General features: G+C 34.7%; 1 protein-coding gene across 1 annotated transcript in view; it reads right to left on the reverse strand.

The window, feature by feature from the left end:
* Positions 1-2449: 2449 nt before the first annotated feature.
* LOC117779884 overlaps positions 2450-20573 on the reverse strand; it is a 37200-nt gene continuing 19076 nt past the window's right edge. The window contains exons 2-8 of the mRNA XM_034616223.1: positions 14737-14948; positions 13328-13463; positions 12425-12558; positions 6666-6788; positions 6386-6590; positions 3865-4000; positions 2450-2468 (exon numbers count right to left, since the gene is read on the reverse strand). Of these exons, the coding sequence (XP_034472114.1) occupies positions 2450-2468; positions 3865-4000; positions 6386-6590; positions 6666-6788; positions 12425-12558; positions 13328-13463; positions 14737-14948 (965 nt within the window). The remainder of the gene's footprint in view (positions 2469-3864; positions 4001-6385; positions 6591-6665; positions 6789-12424; positions 12559-13327; positions 13464-14736; positions 14949-20573) is intronic.

A 20573-nucleotide genomic window follows, 5' to 3' on the forward strand; every position in this document is an offset into this window, starting at 1 on the left:
ATCTTGTCCCGTCTGACCTTCAGGCGGAGCTTTCGCCAACTAACATGCTGAGGGGGAGTGGAGAAAGAGACCTCAAAGAGAGAAGCTCTTTGATCAACACGTGTATTAAAACAAAACAACAACTCCAGCAGCGACTGCAGCAACAACTTCTGTAAAAAGCTCTGCTTATTGACGCCTGTTAAAAGCTTTGCCAACTGCCTGGAAAAACTTTAATGTACTCGGCCTATGCAATAGATGGCGCTAGCTAACATGGCAGTTCATAAGTATACACACAAAAATTCATCATTAAATATTTTCGATATTATTTTATTTACTATATATTATCGATATTAAATATTATTTATATTTTTAAAAGCTTGGCTAACTGTCTGTCATATTTGTAATATGAGTATACTGTAAGCTAGCGCCTTCTATTGCATAGCTTAAAAAACAAACTAATAAATGAAGCATTAAAGAAACAAAATCTTGTTGATATTTCATTATTAATCATTTATTATTGTTTATTTATATATATTTAATTTGCTTATAGTTTAACCAATAGCCATTAATACTAATTTATGTCGATTATTATTTTACTTTTTACATTTATTCTCATACAATTTATATTTTATGCTTACAAATACTGATTTCTTTTATAGTTTTTTACTTTTTACATCATTGTAGATCTGGGTTTCACAGGAATTTTGGCTATTATTCACTTTTGCATTTGATTATTTGTTGCTTTTATTTTGTTTCTGTATGTATGAATATGTACTTTATATTCAATGTAAGCAGCGTGTTTTTTCCTTTATGTTTTTTTTATTCAATATTTTTGTATGCAATTTTAAAACTATTTCTTAGTTTAGTTGGTAAACAACATTTATATTTTATTTTTAATTTCTGTATATGATTAACTTGACTTTTCAAATCAAAAAAAATAAAAAAATAAAAAGAATACCAACACTGGTTCTTCTTAATGGATTTCTATGTACACTAACAAGGTTTTTTATATATCATCTATGCCAAATTTCACATATGAAATAATTCCACAGAAATTGTTATCGCTTACTCTGAATTTTTGTGAAATTTATTCAAAGGTGAAAGTTGGTATTGGCCTCTATATACTCGTAAAGCTTAGCAAAACTGAATCCACAGAACAAATCTCAATAAACGGATTAATCTTAGAATATTGAGCTAACGTAAATGAGGGAAGACAACTTTCACAACACGTTTTGATTAGACAAATCTGAGCGCATGCATTTTACATTATATTATTTATAATATACAGTTATTCAAGTTATTGTATTGACAAAATTAAAAGTTTTCGTATTTATTTTTTATTTTCAAAAATAGTCCATCTTTTAATTTGTTTTATCTTGTTCATTAACAACTATGTATGATAAAATATAAAACAAAGATGACTTTTGTCAAAACAATAACTTGATTAACTGTGCATTTGTCTTTGAATATTTAACATTTACACATACAAATTTACTAGCCATAAATTCACAATTAATTTGAGTTTTCTAGACAATTTCTTAAAATAACTTTCTATATACAATTCTCCAAAAATTTTGATTATAAATGTATTTCATGTATTTCCACTTGAGTATTGTTATTACATAATTTAGCCTAGTTTCAGTATTGTATATTCAATTACTCCTTTTTTTTAATTTTCATATTATAGATTTCCGAAGGTTTTCATTCAATTTACATTTTGCGCTCTATGCTTCCAATTACAATTACACCGATTTATTTATAAGGCAAAGGAACTATTTACCGTTGGATTTTTGTTTGCCAAAAATTTTAAACAATTTGTTCTTTTGTTGGTGAAATAATACGAAATTTTGTTTTTAAGATTCATGGTATACGTTTAGCTAAATTGTTGTTTGTGTCTACAAATGAAAAAAATAGCAGTAATTAATTTTGTATTCTTCCAAAACCGTAAAAAGTTCCTTTTAATATTCGTATAATGCTTTTAATTATCTACAAATATTTAACTTTAAGCTTTTGTTCTCTTTTGATTATTCATGACTTAACTTTATTTACATATTCACTGGGCAAAGAGATGCGACAAAACATACATAGTAAAAGCTTGCAGAAGCTTTTTACTATTGTTTACAAAATCATTATTTGCTTCAAAATGCACTACGGTACAAAAAGCTAAGCTCAAGTGCAGTTTAAAGCTCAGCTTACTCATCCTAACCTTTACAGTCCTCTATTCGTTTGCTCTTTGGCGTGAAAATATGAATAACATGTCATATAGTATTTTATGATTTAAGCCCATTGAAAGTTTTGGGTTCGATTTAAATATATTAATTTATTCGGTGTTCCGAATATATCACATTTATGTGCATAACCTCTAGCCAAATATGCAAAGATGAAATAATAAATTGATAAAAAATCTGGCATTTAGGTCACGAAATCGGTTTACAGTGTTGTGTTCAGCAATTTGTTGTCATTATTTTTGTTAGACAGTGCTTGTAGAACTGTTGTAAGAATATTAGGACTCATAATTGTATTAACATAAAATGAAGGTGTAATGCCATATTTATCAGCTGCTCGTTCTTAATGAATGTTATCTGCTCTGCACTTGATCTTTGCTTCGCTCACGTTATGTATGTTAAGTACTTGGCTCTGTTACTGCTTAAGCAATGAAGAGCGAGAACGACACAGATTGTTCGATTTTAACATTCTCTCTTTGGCTGCAAGCGACACACAGATTAAAAAGAGTGAAGGCTTTGACTTTTGTGTCATTAACTGTGAGTAAATTTAAGAAGCTGTGACTCTTAAGCTGCTGTTATCAATGGAAAATACATAAGATACATTTCTCTTAATATTTATTGTGCATTACTACTCGCAATTGTTATGTATTTTATACACATATACTTATATTTTCCTCTTAACCTATTTTATGAGCTTCACCTGTTTTGTATTTGTTGTGTATATGTATTGTGAGTATATAATTAATTTATAACATATATATTTAATTTGCATTTTCTTTGCTGTATACTATATATATAAATTTTTTTAAGTACATTCGGCTTGCTTGAACCGAAAAATTGGCTTTATAAGACTTAAGTACGTCATTCCCGACAAACTGCAGCCAATGCAATTAATATTTTATGTAGTATTAATTATTGCAACGCTTTCCACGCGTAAAACCCAAGAAAAGAAATAAGAAAAAATAAGAGAGAGAGGGAGTGAGAGAGAGAGTAAATGTACGCAGTTGGCAACACCTTAAGCTACTTTTTGAAATGCATTTCATCATCAATTCAGCATCAGCACGAGATGAAAGCTTTTGGCCGCGTTGCCAACTCCCGCCAAGTCATCAATAATCGTTGATCCAGCGTCGATGCCACGCCCACTTTAGCAAGTGTCGCTGACAGCTGTTGATGTTGTCGCTTCCATGTTGTTGCTGTTGCTGTTGTTATTGTTGCAGTTGCAGTTAAATCATCGCTCGAGTCGGCAACACTTGCAATATTCCCAACATCGTCATCATCACCCTCATCATCACCATCATCATCGTTGTTGTCCCGTTCTCCTTGAAAGTTGTCGCTGTCCTGATCCAGACTCGCATTGCCAGCAAGTGTTGCCAATGCCATTTGACAATTATAAAAGCATTTGTCGCCCCTCGTCGCTCTCTTTGACATTGTCACAGCGACGCATTTGCTCTTGCCGTTACTCTTGCTGTTGCTGTCTCTGTCGACGTCAACGTTGTCATCGCTGTTACTTGGTTGTTGTGTCGCTGCTTTATCGCTGCCATATTGACAGCTGATAATTTGATGGGCTCTCCAGAACCAAAGGGGAATCGCGATTGCTGCCATTTCTCCTCCACCCCTCTCGCTAAGCCATGTGGCGCAAGCATTCAAATGCCACGCCCACTTCACCAGCTGCCTGTTGATGTGTCTTTGAAGCTTTGTTATATGTTCCACTGGCAACAGCTCCGTAAGCTTCAGTAGCCAAAAGTGCCAAAAGATTTCATGTACAGCTTTTGGTGCGCCCGATGCACTGCTCTCAGCTGTAAAGTATAAAAGAGACAGACAGAGACAGTGAGAGAGAGAGAGGACAGGAAAAAAAGGCATAAGTACATGTATTTTTTGGCTGTTGCATTAGCACAGACTGTAAGCTTTTGTAGTAGCCGTGAATTGCCTGAGAGCAGATGGAAATGATACATTAAAGTGATGCATTTTTTTTTTTAAATCTATATTATAAATTAAAAAAACAAGCAAGATCATTAAAAAATGGACTTTGAATATCTCATTATAATTGAAATTCAATTTAAAAATACTCAAGGAATTGAAAAATACATGTACATATGTACGCTTAATATTATTCTCTGAATTAAAGCTAAAAGTTTTAGTGTAGAGCTGAACTAATGTTTAGATATGAAATATCATAATTATATTATAAATAAAGCGTAATATAAAAATAAATAAATTATTTAAAAAAAAAATTAACGCATTTAAATGCTTAATTTCTATAAAAGAAAGTGGAAAACAGGCTGTTAAAATTACTAAACTATTTCAATATTCTTCTCTATTAGGAAACGGAAAACAACGGGAATCAAGAGATTTTCAATGTAATTTTAATCTATTCATTTATTTAGATTTAGCTAAGCTATCTGAATGTAAAACACATAAAACTGCCCATAGATATGTTGTTATTGATTCGTAAACGTAGTTGCATATTTTATTTGTAACTCTTTCACTCCATTGAATATAACTCACATGCTGCAAACTGAAAAATATCTGATAAGTCGTCTTAACAAACTTCACCAAAAAAAATAGAAAAATCGAGAACAAATCCAGTCAACGAAATATACATGTGTATGTGTGTGTGTGCATGTCAACAATGCATTTGCATAAAGTTTACAAAAATCGACAACGGAACTCCGCCCCAAAATCGGAGGTAGAGGCAACCCTATAAGCGGTAACCCTGCACCCTTTTTCCACCATCTACTGTATATTTCATTTGAGAGTCAAGATTGTTGCATACCTTTTGAATATTTTTTCCTCTATTTTTTTGCAAAATTTTTAAATAAAATTTGCAGTTCAATGCAGCTGCAACATTGTTGTTGTCGTTGTTGCAATTGGTGTTAAGTAAATGTTGCCGCAAGTATGTAAGTGGCAACAATTTGAAGAAAGAACTACTTATTTATATAGGAGAGCATATGCACAAATAAACCACACAGCAATCAAAATGCTTTCCACGGTAAAATTAGAAAAGGAAACCCGAGAGATTTCTTGGGAGATTGCATTGGGCAACTGCAACTGCAACTGCAACTGCCACACATTTTTAGTGGCAACGTCGGCGTCAATAGCGCGACAATCTTTCATGTCTAAACTAACTTTAAGCCAATTTGATTTGGCCCAGCATTTGATTCGATAAGCGTGCCTGGTTGTCCTGCTGCAGGAGCAGCTGCTCCTGCCTGACTCCCTACTCCTGCTCCTGATCCTGTGAATGTTTATGCTGGCAAAATGTTATTTGCATAATTTAAGTTGTATGTTCGAGCAGCTAAACGAGAGCACAGGACGCAGGACACAGGACACACCAAGTGTCTGGGTTCAACCATTGCAAAATCACAAAATTGTGGATGCAGCAGGAGCTAGGAGCTAGGATCAGGCTAAACAAATACTCAAATACTTTCAGAAAGGTTTTACTCTTCGGCAAACAAAATACAAATAGTATAACAAATATTATTAAATAAAATATATTCGTGTTTTTTTTCCAAAAGGTATCATTTACAGGGCTTTAAAAATGATCTACTCCTAGAAAATAAACATATAATTAAATGTTATTATAGTGCATGCAAAAGAATTAAATAAATATTATAGGATTCTATCAGTGTTAAAACTTTGATTAAACTCACTTTTCAGGGAAATCAAACAATAAGCTTAGAATTCGTGATTAAAAGAGTATTCTGCATTGCGTTTTCATACTTCCAAAGATTAACTTTAAAAGCTTTGCAGAAAACATTATTTGCAATCCCTCAGCATCGAAACTTAAAAGAAAATTATTATTTTAAAAAGTCACTAAATTTTGAAAGTTGAATAAAGTAAGATCCCAAATAACGACTATAAAGTGTTTGAAAATCTGTTCAGGTCTAACAACGTCATAGCTGCTAAATTTTTGAGAAGAGCAAAATGTTTAACAAAATAAATAAAGTTAAGATGTAAAGCTTAACTAGAGTCCAAAATATGATCAAAAAAACTTTTTACAAGAAGATTATCTGATTTCTCCCTAAGTTATACCTGTCTAACATTTTATCAGATCATTTTTTAAACAAGATTAAAATAAATTGAGTGTGTAATTATGTAAAAATTTAAATAAATAAAATTCAAGTCTACTTCAAATGCATTTCCCAAACCAACACTGGAATTTTCGTGAGCTTTGCAACACTTACGTGTTAAGTATTTCAAATATGATTCATTATGATCATCATAGCCTCTATCTCTGTCTCGCTCTCCAATGCTATTGCCATGCTCATCCAAAGGATAATTGTTCATATCATATGATCTGCCTGAGGCCATAATTCTGGGCTTATCCTCCTCGATAATGCTCTCGATTTCCTCCTTAAATATGTCAAAAATGTTGGCCGTGCACTTGAGCTGCAATATTGAGAAAGAGATAGAAATAGAGATAAAGAGATTTGTATGTAAGTTTATTATTTAGGGATTTCTTACTCTCATTTGACCCTTGAGAAAATGCTGTGTGGTAACCATAAAATGTATGGCACTTGTGACAGACTCCAATGTGGTATTCTCTTGTTTCTCAATCTGATACGTCTTGATGTGATGCGGTGGCACCTGCAAAAGAAAGTGGAGAAAGAGAGAAAGATGAGAAATGGATGAATGTGTGTCAAGTGGAATTTGGGCTGAGCCAAAAACAAATCGCACTTCAATACATCAGCTCAAAAGGCCTGAAATACTGAAAATCAATTTGTAAATATTTATCAAAGGGCATCCTGCATCTTTCAGATAGCATAGATACATAGATACGTGGATACGAATACATACTTGTAGTAGTTTGTAGCGACATCAATGCAACAACACAATGCACAATGCACAAGTGGCGACTGTGATAAGAGGAAACGTTCCTCTCTCCCTCTATCTCTCTCGCTCTGCATCCCCCACTTGCTACCCCACAGCTGCCACAAACTGTGGCTCGTCCACTTCTTACGCTATGGACCCAAAAACATACCACAGCAGAGGCAAATTTATAACTTATGAATGATGAATAGATTTACGCTTGAGTGATTAAGTGGAGCAGTGGCGTAAGGGATGGAGGAGGGAGGTGGGGTATAAGGGAATGGGGAGAGGATGGGGTTGGGGATAGGAAGGCAGCTCTTGCTGCAGGACGAGGCCACTTTGTTTGCGGTGAGTTTAGTTTGAAGTGCTCCTGCAGATACCGTTGCCAGTCTGACAGGCCTGCAACCCCCCACCCCTATCTCCCTGTACACCCCTTTCTCTGCTCTCCTGCCATGCCTATTCCATCCTGTCTGTCTGTCAGACTTACACACACGCACATGAGTGTGCTGGCAGGTCCTGTTGAAAAGCGCTCGTTAGCTAAAAGATCAAGTGGCGAACCATTCTGCCAACACACCACCTACCAACCCCCTCTCCACTATGGTCCGGATGACGATTATTTTGGAATAAAGTCATTATTTAAAGTTGCTTAAATTAACGAATTTTTAATGGCGATGTATTCAAAATACATCCAACTCAAATGCTGCATAGTCAAAATCTTAACATTGTTCAACACTGTTTAGCAAACAGCTGTGAAACAGAGTTGCTTTGAACAGAGAGCACACGAAACTGTTATTTCCATATTTCAGGTTAAATTTAATTGCCTTACAGCACTAATTAAGAAACTTTTTTTTATCAAATTTATTTTGAATTAAATTCATTGTTGCTTGTACTTTGTGCTTGTATATCTGCGTTGTTGAAAATCAACGTGCTATATGCTGTTTTTTGTAATTTAAAAACTTGTCTAAAAAAAAAGTTGTTCTATAAAATTTTAACCTTGAAAAGAGATAATTCATTTTGTCAGCACTTGTCAGCAATGTGACTATATGCATTTTTAAGATTGATCAATTCTGAAATAGTACAGTTAAGCTTAAGTTGCGAATTTCTGATTTTGTCAATATATATAAATTATTTACAATTAGCAAATAATAAAAATTTCCTGTTCCATACAAAATGTTAGTTAACGACCGATTTTAACTGTGTGATCAATAAAATATTGTATATTATAGTACTCCGATCATGATATGTGTTAACCGGAATGTCAGGAGCACAATATCGCATATACATGTTTAGTTTGTCCAGATCTATTGTAAAAAATATGGTTTTAATACAAAAAGTGACTTTTCGACCGATAATTCCTATTATTTCTATATGATATAGTTGTCCGATTTACATCAAATTTTACCAACGCCTTAGGAGCTAAAGAAACCAAAAATTTACATATCGTAGAATCCAAAATAAAGGCGGCACCACGCCCTTTTTTCTAGGCCACTTGCGTATTGATATTAGAAGACCAATGCAAAAAGCTAGACCAAAAAATCTTCATTCGTTCTCGAGTTATGAATTTATTCCAAAAAAATCGTCATCCGGACCATAGTGCTCTCCACTAACCACTCACAGTCACACACACACACCCCCACACACATACACACACACACCCACACACACACCAGACCACACTTAAGTGGTGTTTGTGTTAGTTTCTGCTGAATTGCTTGTTTGATAATGATAAAAATTATGCTTGCTAGCACTCTCAGTTACTGCAACTTTCTCACTTGTTCTCAGTTGCTCTTCTGCTTTCTTTTGCTTTTTCACCAACAATAAAAAGAATGCAAAGCTGCCAACTGTTAGTAATACAATTGCTATTTTTATGCTTTCAATTAATCTGATCTAAACCGTTGCCATTCTTAGACCTATTTCTCTTTTAATCTTACTTTTATTTATTTTATATTTTTGTATAAGTTGCAATTTAGATCACTTGAAAGACGCGCTACAGTGGCGTCCATATTTGTGTGTACAGTTAAGAACATAAGCGTCGTTTAAAATCGGAACTTAAAAATCGATAAAAAAAGAATCGAGTTGTCGATTAATCGGCTAATAATACATCGAGTTACATATCCCAACTTTCCAGTTTTCCCTAACACTGTTTTTTAAAAAAGTGTCAAAATGGACAGTGATAAAATTTTCTTATACCCGTTACTAAAAAAATAAGTAAAAAAGTATATTGCGTTCGTTGGAATGTGTGTAACAGGGAAAAGAAGGCATCTCCGACCCTATAAACTATGTGTATATCACCATCAGCCGAGTCGATACAGCCATGTGTGTCTGTCCGTCTGTCTGTTTATCCGTCCGTGTGAGCGCCTAGATCTCAGAGACTATAAGAAATAGAGATACCAAACTTTCACACGGAGATTTCTATAGACCCCACGCAGGTCAAGTTTGATTTTATATTTTTGACACTCCCCCTCCCGGCGCCGCAGATAATAAGTTTTCTGTGGTAATTAACGTTATCTTTTATTATTATATATTATCCCACTGAATCGCATCAAGATCGGACAAGTAGAATTACAGCTATGGCGAATTAAAGATTTCTGAGCAAAACAAGTAATTTCTCTAAAATACTTTTCTGTATTGAAATAAGTAACGGGTATCCTATGGTCGGCATCTCGACTATAGCCTTTCCCACTTGTCTTTTTAGACCCCGTACTTAAAAAAAAGTACAGGGGTCTATTGGGTTTATTTTAACGAAAATGTGCGTAACAGGCAGAAGGAGGCGTGGCAGACCCTATAAAGTATACATATTCTTGATCAGCATCAACAGCCGAGTCGATATAGCAATGTCCGTCTGTCCGTCTATAAGAGACTATAAGAGCTAGAGACACCAAACTTGGTATGTAGGTTCCTCTATATTTCAAGGAGATCAAGTTTGTTTCAAAATTCGGACAAGCCCCCTTTATCGCCCACAAATCTAAAAAAAAATTTCATATCCAAATTATAAGAACAATTTAAAAGCTAGTGACACGAAATTTGGTATGAAGATTCCTCTATATTGCAGGCAAGTCAAGTTTGTTTCTTTTTTGAATCGGGCCACTATATCATATAGCGCCCATAGGAACAATCGGTCGAAAATCAAGTTTTAGTATGAAAAACTTTTTAGTTTTATGAGATATCGTAACCAAACTTATAGCATACGCATTTAAGTTAGTCTTATACATCCTTACCAAAGTTGGTTCAAATCGGTCCACTATATCATATAGCTGTCATAGGACCGATCGGGTGAAAATCAAGTCTTAGTATGAACAATTTTTTTCCATTATTAGTTTTTGCCAAAGTAAGTACGGGGTCTCCGACAGTTGACTATGCTCGAATGTAGAACCGCCCGATTAGTTTAATTTTGATTCAGAATTAAAAAAGTGGTCAGATAGTAATCAAATTGATATTCGGCAAGGAAATCGGATAAGACTTAACAAATTTAAGTCAGCTTAAGTTTTTGAAATTATGGAAAAATGTTGTCGATTTTTCATAAAATTCAATTAAATTAGTTCGATTGATCGCCAGGTGCTTAGAGGACACAACCGTACAATTGAAAGAAGAAGAGAATGAGATAGTCTAAACTTTTTAGTTGCTTGAGGATTTATTATTTATTTACCTATCATTATCTGTGATATTAAGTTTACTTAATTTAACTTCAAAATTCATAGTTTGCTCTCTGGTCATTCAATTGATTTATTAAAATTACAATTTAAACAAACTATTATTTATTAGTTTTTCAGTTGAAAGCACTCGGATTCCCATTAAGACAACAGCAGGATATTAAAGTGCTGCTTCCTTTTCAATTATGTCAGTGAAAGTCCCATGCTTAAAACTTATACCGAATATACGTGTATAATTTATTTTGTAACCTGAATCAGCAAATCACAATGGCAATGCATGTCGTTTCTCGTCTGGAAGAATCACAGCCACCTTAAGTGAACTTACAAGTTGTAAGTTCCACACACACACACACACAGACACACACACATAATATGATATATGGCTTTAACCGAACTGACTTTGGCAATGTCCTCGCATCCTTTCTCTTTCACTCGCAAATAATTTACAGCAACAATGACGTGGCCGTAGACAGAATTCCATACGTAATGCTCACACTCCGGGGGGCTCCCGGGAAGAGGTCGTATCTCCATAAAAATAAAAAAACTAGCTGACAACCTAAACGTTTCTTAAAACAAACGCTGGAAAATGGCAGCAGACTCAAAAATGCCGGGCCATGTCACTTGCCTCCAGATATGCAATGTTCCCTCTCAATCCCCCCCGAGGGGAGACACCTGTGTGAAATCATGCGGAACTATGACAGCAGCTGGGCTGGCATGACTCCCTCTTTCCCCTCTCCCTGTTCAAGCCACCTGCTGTGGTTGCGGCCATAAAACAGCCAACAGAGGCAAAAGGCATAAAAAGTGACTGCCTATCAAAATATATGGGGAGTCTAGGTGAATAAAAACAAAAAACACATAGGAGCCTACGACGCAGGTGCCAAAAAGTGTGCAAAACACACATAGAGAAGAAGTGAAAAATCACACACTAAACGCTAAAAGATTGCCAAACGATGAAACTGTATGAATGTTGATACTGAAAAAAAAAAACACAAGTAAAGATCGCTATAAGGATATCTGTTGTAATGGAAGCAGGAGCATAGATTACAATTTCTTCCATAAGCAAAAAGCAATGTTGCTATAGTTAAAAAAAACTATGATAATTATTTGAAACGGTTTTGAGAAAGAAAATATTTGAGTCCTCAAAAGTTCATTTGTGAGATGAAAGTAGGAATTCGCTGTCCTAAAAATTTTTTCGGGCAATTTTTAGTAGAGCAATGTCAAAATATCAAAAAGGTTAATTACGTAAATATGGGCCTCATTTTTCTAGAGTTACGAAAAAGTCTAAAACATGCTAAAGCCCCTAAGATGTCAAGTTAGAAATTAAATTGGATTTAGACTGTTGCTAAACTGTCGAAGAACTATAATATTTGCAACTAGATCGCTGTATGATAGTAACAATTTTTATAAATACTTCGCAGAGGTTCGGGGTGAAATTAATGATAAAAAATGCCGATATCTTTTCATAAAATACTAGATAAAATTTTAAAAATTATAAAGCATTAAATAATAAAAAATATTATATACTTAAATGTTAATTAAATAGTCTATAAAGCTAAAATTTCTTGAAGAACACTTAATTGGCCCCAATTGTCTAAGGAATTGCCCAATTAAAGTGGAAACCAAGTGGAGAAACGAAAGTTTTATAGAAGACTCAGGGCTAATTGAGAAATGGTTAGACCATCAATTGAAATTGGCTCGAAGCGTTCTTTAATTGAATGGCGAATCGAAATGGATGGCATCTTTGTAATCGAAACCAAAACTTACCACAATACCATTAATAGTCCATGTCAAATTAGCAGCCGGTTTCGAGTATTTAATTGAGCAATTGCCGTCCACCAAATCGCCAATGCGATAACGTGCCTGAATTCCGGTAACCACTGTGTGCTCCTCCGGTAGCTCTAAACGAAAGAGAAAGCGAGAGAGACAGAGTGAGAGAGGGTGGGTGAGACAGATGTAATGGCTGTGTGAGAAATGGAAATTTAAAATTAGCTGAGAGGCACTGGAAAAATGGCAAAGGCTGAGCACATTTGTCTAATTAATTTGCCTTTGCCATATCTCTCTCCCATTTTTATTAGTTTTTGCTGTAGGTGATGATAGACATTTTTTGGGATTTTTGTTCCTTTTTATACCCGTTACTTAAAAAATGAGTAAAAGGGTATTTTGTGTTCGTTGGAATGTATGTAACAGGGAGAAGGAGGCATCTCCGACCCCATAAAGTCATGTGTGTCTGTCTGTCTGTCTGTCTGTTTGTCTGTCTGTCTGTCCGTCTGTCCGCCTGCATGAACAAAAGGATCTCAGAGACTATAAGAGGTAGAGAAACCAAATTTAGAGCACAGATTTCTGTAAGCCCCACGCAGCTTAAGTTTGTTTTAAATGTTGGCCACTCCACCCTCCGCCCACGCAAACCGCTAAAAATCACCACTCCCACAGTTTTTAAAATAATAAGTTTTTTGTGGTAATTAACTCTATCTATTACTAATATGTATTATCTCCCGGAATCACATCAAAATCGGACAAGTAGAACGACAGTTATGGCGAATTAATATTTTCAAAGTCATTCAAGTAATTTCCTTAGAGTAATTTTAAATATATAGAAATAAGTAACGGGTATTCTATGGTCGGGATCTTGACTATAGCCTTTCCTACGTGTTTTTTTTTTGTACTTACCCACCACCTCCATTTCGCCGGACACCATCGCCGTTGTAAAAGTGGGCGCCTCTACGGATATTTCGCATGTAAATTTGCCCGAAATATTCAGCGGCACCGACTGCAGCACGACATGACTTTGATTCGACAGGTTTCTCTAGAAAAGTACCCGAAGTGTGTTAGAAAAAGCCAGAGATAGTGGTAGAGAGAAAATAATAAAAATTAGTTGAAAAATTTGCTGAATGCACTGCATAGAAATTGAATATAACGCAATGGCAAAGTGAAAAAAAGATAAGCTAGATTTTTGTTATGGATGCAGCATCAACGGACTTTGATAAAAGGTGAGGTGCATTTCAAATGGTTATAGAAAGGTGGAATTTTAAGTGGGAACCCTCTATCTTTTTGATTTGAACTCCTTTGAGTCAAAGCAATTTTGAATATGGTTATGACTGGGTTTCTGCGATATTAAAAAATATGAGCGTTGCATTAATGAAGTGGCAAGTAATCTTTGAAATATTTTCTGTGGAATGCCTGTAAAAAGTATTTTAATAATGATTAAATGCAAATTTCCACACAACTCACAATATTTTCATGAAATGGCGCCCAACGTTGGGCAGCAATAAATGAAATCCATCAATTTGCAATTTGTTTCGACTACATTAAATTAAATGCAAAGCTATTTTGTAATATTTAACAAACATTTGATTTTGATTATGCTCAATTTATTAATGTTAGTTTACGGAAAATTTAATCTTTGACACGCTGAACACGTAACCTCATGCGGAAATCCACTTAATAAAAATGAAATTTAATAAATTGCATTTAAAGATTGGCTTAAATATGCAAAAATATGACACTTTTGCGAGGCGTTGCGAGGTTGGGAGAAGAAGGGAGGATTGAATGTGTGTGTGGATTGGTTTCCCAGCCGTTTAACCCAATTTGCCCGGCCACCTAATTGGCCCGAATGCATTTCAATGTAATAATTAAAGTTGAAAACTTCACTCGACGACATTTATGGAGTATTTTTGCGCAATCTGCATATATTGTTTTTTAATGAGCCGCAAGTCAATCGCAAGCCGACTAATTGGGCAACGGCAATGGAAAACTGAAGTGTCTACTGTACTGTACTGAACTGTACTGGTAACAACATGTTGTTGCTTTTGTGCATATTTACAACATTCAGAGATTTTTGTAAAACACTGGCAAAAATTGAGATTTTTCCTGGGGACTGGCTTAATGCAATCAGCCATTATGGGCATAATTTACAGTGCGTTTGTTATTTTATGACACGCAACTGCAGCATGTGTTCTTAATGTATGTGGCAGCCACAGACAACCACTCGACACCCTTTAGGGTAAAAGTACACTCTATCTCTATCTCTCACTCTCACTCTCACTCTCAGTGTGTGTCTGTCTGCGTTGCGTACTCACCTCCACATTAAGGCCACTTGTCATGGCAAAGACTTTCATGGCCGGATTCTCTTTGGGTGTATAGCGATAAAACTCACGCTTGCCTTTATACCATTTCACCGAATATAGCGTATCATTTTCCATATCGTAATTACAGGTGAACAAGGCATTGCTGCCTCGCTTTACCGCCTGTGGTATCATTACCGAAACATCCTTGAGCGCCACAATAAAATCTGCAAAGACACACAACAACAAATAACAACTGGATGAGTGCAAGCAAATACTCCTATACCATATTTAAATCAACGAAATTAAACACAGTCTGCGTCTCAGCAGTTGCTCCGAAACTTATGAGGGGATTGGTTAGGAGGCACATTTAATGAAATTGTTTATACAATTTCAATGTCAGTCTTCAGGGTTCGTTAAGAGTTACCTATAGCTTTTATTTCTACCAAGTATCTGTAGAGATTATTGAGATAATTTGCTTATATTGCCATTAGTTTTTTTTTCAAACTTGAAGTAAAATAAAAGGAAATGCAAAATAACAAAATGAAATACAATTGGTGATGGTGTTTTGTTTTTAATTATAGAAAACAAAAAACATTATTAAGAAAGTAGAAACTTATAATTGTTTTTCGAATCAAACAATTTTTTTAAAGATAAAGTTTTGTTAAACTGCACAGCAATATGAGTTCTTAATAGAACTCAGCATCAATTAGTTAAGCAAACATATACAACCCCTAGTTCGACCTTCTGCCAGGCTCAACAGAATAAAAATGGAAGAAAAGAAAAGTTAAAGAGAAGAGATGGAAAAGTGTAAACAATGTGTGCATATGCGCAAATTACAAGCTAGAACAGTTGCAGTGGGGATGAAAGCCGAACCATCAACCCTCATAACCTCGATATGCATTCCCCCCATCGATTCTTTGCTTTTGATAAGCGAGTTTGCTAGTTTCTGACCTGACCACAGTACCGTTTCGAGTTGTTTCATTTTCCGCAGTGCGTTTTATGTGACAACAAATGTTGCACTAAATAGCACCATATACACGGGTCTATGCTCCATCTCTTTCTTGCCTCCACAGTTGTTCATCTAGCATCTATTATATTTTTTTACCATTTCACTTGAATGTTGCTTTTCCAATGCTTTTTCGTATACATTTTCACAATGCTTTTTGTTTCATATTGACCCATATTGCCTTACCCTAAACTCCACCCTCCCCCCTCCATTCTTTCCACTCGTATTGTAGGGACCAACGCGATTGTCCTTCAGCAGAGGTTGCATTTGTTGTGGTTGCAACAACAGCAGCAACAACAACAAGTTTTCCCTGACATTTTATTTTGTTATAAAAAAAAGTTGTACAATCTACGTTTGTTAAGTATTTTAACGGCTTTCTCTGCCAGAGCATGTGGTGGGTACAGGTAATATAAACCAATGAAAACTGCAAGGACAACTCTCCCTACGTCCACCCCTCTTCCCACTCCCACTCCCACTTCGACCTTTCACCCCTTTTATTCAGTAGACTAGCAAAGTTTCAGTGTTGGGTGTTTATCTGTCAGTTTATGTTTACAAATGTCCACTTTTAATGGTTCTCCATTTAGCTGCAGATAGTGAAGAGGCTGTGGGCGTGGCAGTGGAAGCGCATCGGGAAACTCCCAGCTTTATCATACTTGCCTGTTGTAAAATTCTATTGTAAGTTTGGTTTTCCGTTAGTCATTCTGTCCATCTATCTGTTGGTCTGTCTGCCTGTTTTTCTTTTTATGAAATTCCCAGTTTTCTCCCACTGTAAACACACATTTAACAGTTGATAGTTCTCTTTTCATTCGAAATACGCCATTTGTAATAATTCTTTTTTTTACTACTATTTATCAATAGTTACCCCATTTAATCGATTGTTTTTCTGTTAGCATGTACATAAAAATTTTGACTATCTTGACTTTCAATAACTTTTACAGAAATTTTAAAATGTATACATTTTGAACATTAATTTCCTTTTAAAGGGATCATTCATTTATAATGTAACTTGATTCATTTAAATAAAAAATGATTAATAATTTTAATTAAAAGTCATAATAATGTCAAAAATAACTCTTAGTTGCTAGTAAATGACCTATAAAATATATAAATCTTTTTAAAACCAAGGCAGCTCTGAGCCAAACTTCGCACAACCGAACCCTTGAAATTATTTACCCCGTGAACCCGAACCTGAACCAAACTACTTTCTCAAATAAATGGTTCTGTTCGAAATTAAAATAATAACATAAAATTTATGATTTCTTAAATTGTTGAACTATTTGAGACTTCCGATAAAGATAAGTCATATTTAAATCTCCATTTAAATTTAGATTATCAAAATTGGTCTTTATTTTGAAAAAAAAAAATAAAATAAAATTGGTTTAAAGTCTAGAAAATTTATTTCGTTGATTCCCAGGCTCGAACTGCCGAACCCAAATGTTCCAAAATTGTTGGTGGTACAATTGCAGAACGAGTAGTATAAGCTCTATTAAAAGTTCTTTAAAACTTAATTTAAAATGATTTTGTACCAAAATAAATATCTCAAAACATGTTTTGGGCTAATTATTTAGTTTTAATTAAGAACGGAGAGCAAAAAAAGTTTTCTGCTCTGGCAAATAATTAATATTAAATTTGCTGTAAAATATGTAAAGTGTAAAACTTTTAAACAATCTGTACAGAAAATATTGTAACAAGTTTTGTTTGTTATTAGTTCGCTAGAAAAATCATTCAATAAATTATCAAAGATAAGTTTAGTTCGCATTTGAAGCCCTTTTTAAAAAAAATATATGTGGATCAGTTTTGCTTTATTTTATTAATGTGGGGCCATTTTTACTGACTGGTTTTTTTCTAAGCTTTAATAAGTCAGGAAAATTGGGAAAGTTTACAGACAAAATGCATTTGGCTGTGACATTAAAAGCTGATCAAAAGTTAAGCAGACAAAACACCTCGAAGTGTTGCTCAGAACTCAAACAAAACAAACAAACAAACGATTTAAAATCCTGCTGGTTAATGGAATCAGTGGTATTGGGTGGTACCAAAGTGTTGCCAAAATAGGGGTGCCACTAAGTGGTGTCGAGCCACAGTCGGTGGCAAAGTCAACGCGAGACGCGACCGCCATCACAGCCACAAAAACCTGACCAATGTCTGACGACACACTGTGATGACTGTGAGGAGGATGTCGTCTCTTGTCTCTCGTCTCTCGACTCTCGACTTTCGACTCTCAAACTGTCAACAGTGTTGCCAACAAACCAGCCATTCAACCAAACCACTACAACCCATACTCAGATCCGAGCATGCTTGCTTGTCTTCCAGTCATTTCAACTTTGGAATTTCAATATGATGCTGGCTGAGAGCTCGGAAAATGCCGCAGGTGGTAGGCATACAAAGGATGAGGTTGTTGTTGGTTTTCTGGTAACTGAAAACTGAAAACTGGTCGCTGGTGGCTGAAAGAAATGCAAATAAACCAACAAGTAAATACATAAATTAAAAGTGTTAAGGCGCGAAATGTTTAATGCCCACATTTAATGAAATTGTGTGCTCAACAGCTGAAATATTTCAATATTCGAGTGGAAATATTTCGACAGTGTCCAGTTGTCTCACAATCTGTTGAAAAATCAACAATTTCGCAGCATTAACTGTTAACTTTTGCAGGGGAACAACAATTTCATTTTATTTCGCAAAATGTATTGCAAATATAGGGCATTAATTACTGTAGCATAATGTCAGTTGGCAGAGATTATGTTAAGTAGCCTTTGGGGAACTTCTCAATAATCTGTAGCTGAGAAAATTGTAAGAAGTCAAATTGCTTAAGCTGGAGAAAAGCAGATTAACATTTCAATTTGTATAATATAGTAAGTAAATATTTCTCTATTCAATTTTAAAGTTTTTAATTGAAAATAGCAGTTGCTATTAAATGTCTTTCTATTTTTATCTTGAAAACACATTTTCCGAACTTCATTTGAAACCGATTTAAAGGCTTAACTTCTATTTGCCATAGAGATTTCAATATTGTTTTGACTAAATAAATTTCTTCTTCGTAAGTTGCAGCTTATTTATTCGTATATCGTAGCTATTCCATATTTTTTCATTTTGTTGCAACAATTTTTTATCATCAGCTGTCAATAGTTCATGCAGTTGGCCAGCAAAAATGTGCAAAGAAAAATAAAAACAGTGAAAATCATTACATAAAAAGTGTTTTATGCTTTGCTATTGCAACTTTGACCAGGCGGCATATGAGGCAGGCACACACACACACACACATACACACACACTCTCTGATAGTTAGTTGTGTAAGGTTCTCTCTCGGGTTGGAAGTAGTCCAAACTTTCAAGCAACAACAAAAAAGCGCTGTATAAATACATTTTGCAGCTGAAATTTTGTGTTTTGGCTCCTTTTTTGTATTTGCCATAAAACTTAAAAAAAAAAACGCCGAAAAAATAAATAAAATAAAGGCAAAACAAATAACAAATCGAAATAAACGCATTTTTATACATAGTATATATCTACTCGCATACACATATACATATATCTGTATTTATGAACCCCATAAATATGTCAAATAAATTACAAAACAGTCAAAATATTGTGGCATCTGTGTGTTACTCTCTGTGTGAAGTCATTTATGACGATAAGGCAATGAATTTTTGTATTTTTCGTGTTTTCTGTTTTTCGGTTACAGAACTTGAATTATATTTAAGACTAGGCTGACATATATTCGGTTGAATTGTTTTTCCTTATCGTATTTGCAATTGTTCGATTTGTTAAAGTTTTGGAGAGTTTTTCTATAGCGATTTATTTAACTTCATATTTACTAAACACTAAATACTAGATATACCATATCATCAACTCATCTTTATTTTGAATCAGTTAAATTATTAATTCTTACAGCTTAAAAGTTTTGTGGTAGCAAACAGATATTTTCTCTCGTTATTGGTATTAAGATAATTCCAAAAATATATATATTTGACAAAATGGAACTTTGATAATTTGGTCATTGAAATTGTTGGAAAAACCGCGTAGTGCCCGCTAAATATTCGAGGGGTACCATAGAATCTGTGGTAAGCTTTGCATGTGCCGCAATGGTAAAAACACACACAAAGCTGAGAACAAAGTAAATGGTGGGGTAGGAGGAGGGGAAGCCATGAAAAAGCGCTGCCCGCAGACAATTTCATTAGAGCATAAAGTAAAAAAGTTAAAAGCACACACAAAGACTCACACACACACATAGATGCAGACAACACAAACTAACAATAATGAGCATTATATGGAGAATTTTCGAGGAGAGGGTGTTGGCTAGGTAAGTAACCAAAAATACCGATAAACTAAAAACAAATACAAAATGAACGCAGTTTGAAGTTGGCGCATTCACAAAATGTTTGCCACTGCACCGGAAATGCAATGTCCACACACACACACACACACACACACACACACACATGCATACAGGACACAGAAAATGTCCTTTTTGTGGGTTTTTTGATGGAGCGGGCAGTTTTTGGGGTTGCATGTTTGGGTAGTTTTTGCCGCTCTGCGCTTGACTATTAAATAAACATGCAAATTATTGCGCAATTTTTGATTACAATTTTTCAGCAGGCTGCAAGAGCAATGAGAATGATTAGCCGATAGATATTCTATACTCAAATTCGAAGTGTTTTAAAATATATTGTTGAGTTATAGTATTTTACTATATTATTTTTACATGATAATTGCAACTTATAGAGCCGATTTGTTGAACTGAAATTGACAGTGATATTCAGGTGTATTTCTGAAATAAAATTCATCGAAACCCACTCAAAAATGAGTTGGTTTATATTTCTAAAACATCCTGGATTAAGTGACACATTAG

This window comes from Drosophila innubila (genome assembly GCF_004354385.1).
Source record: "Drosophila innubila isolate TH190305 chromosome 2L unlocalized genomic scaffold, UK_Dinn_1.0 4_B_2L, whole genome shotgun sequence".
NCBI lineage: Eukaryota > Metazoa > Arthropoda > Insecta > Diptera > Drosophilidae > Drosophila > Drosophila innubila.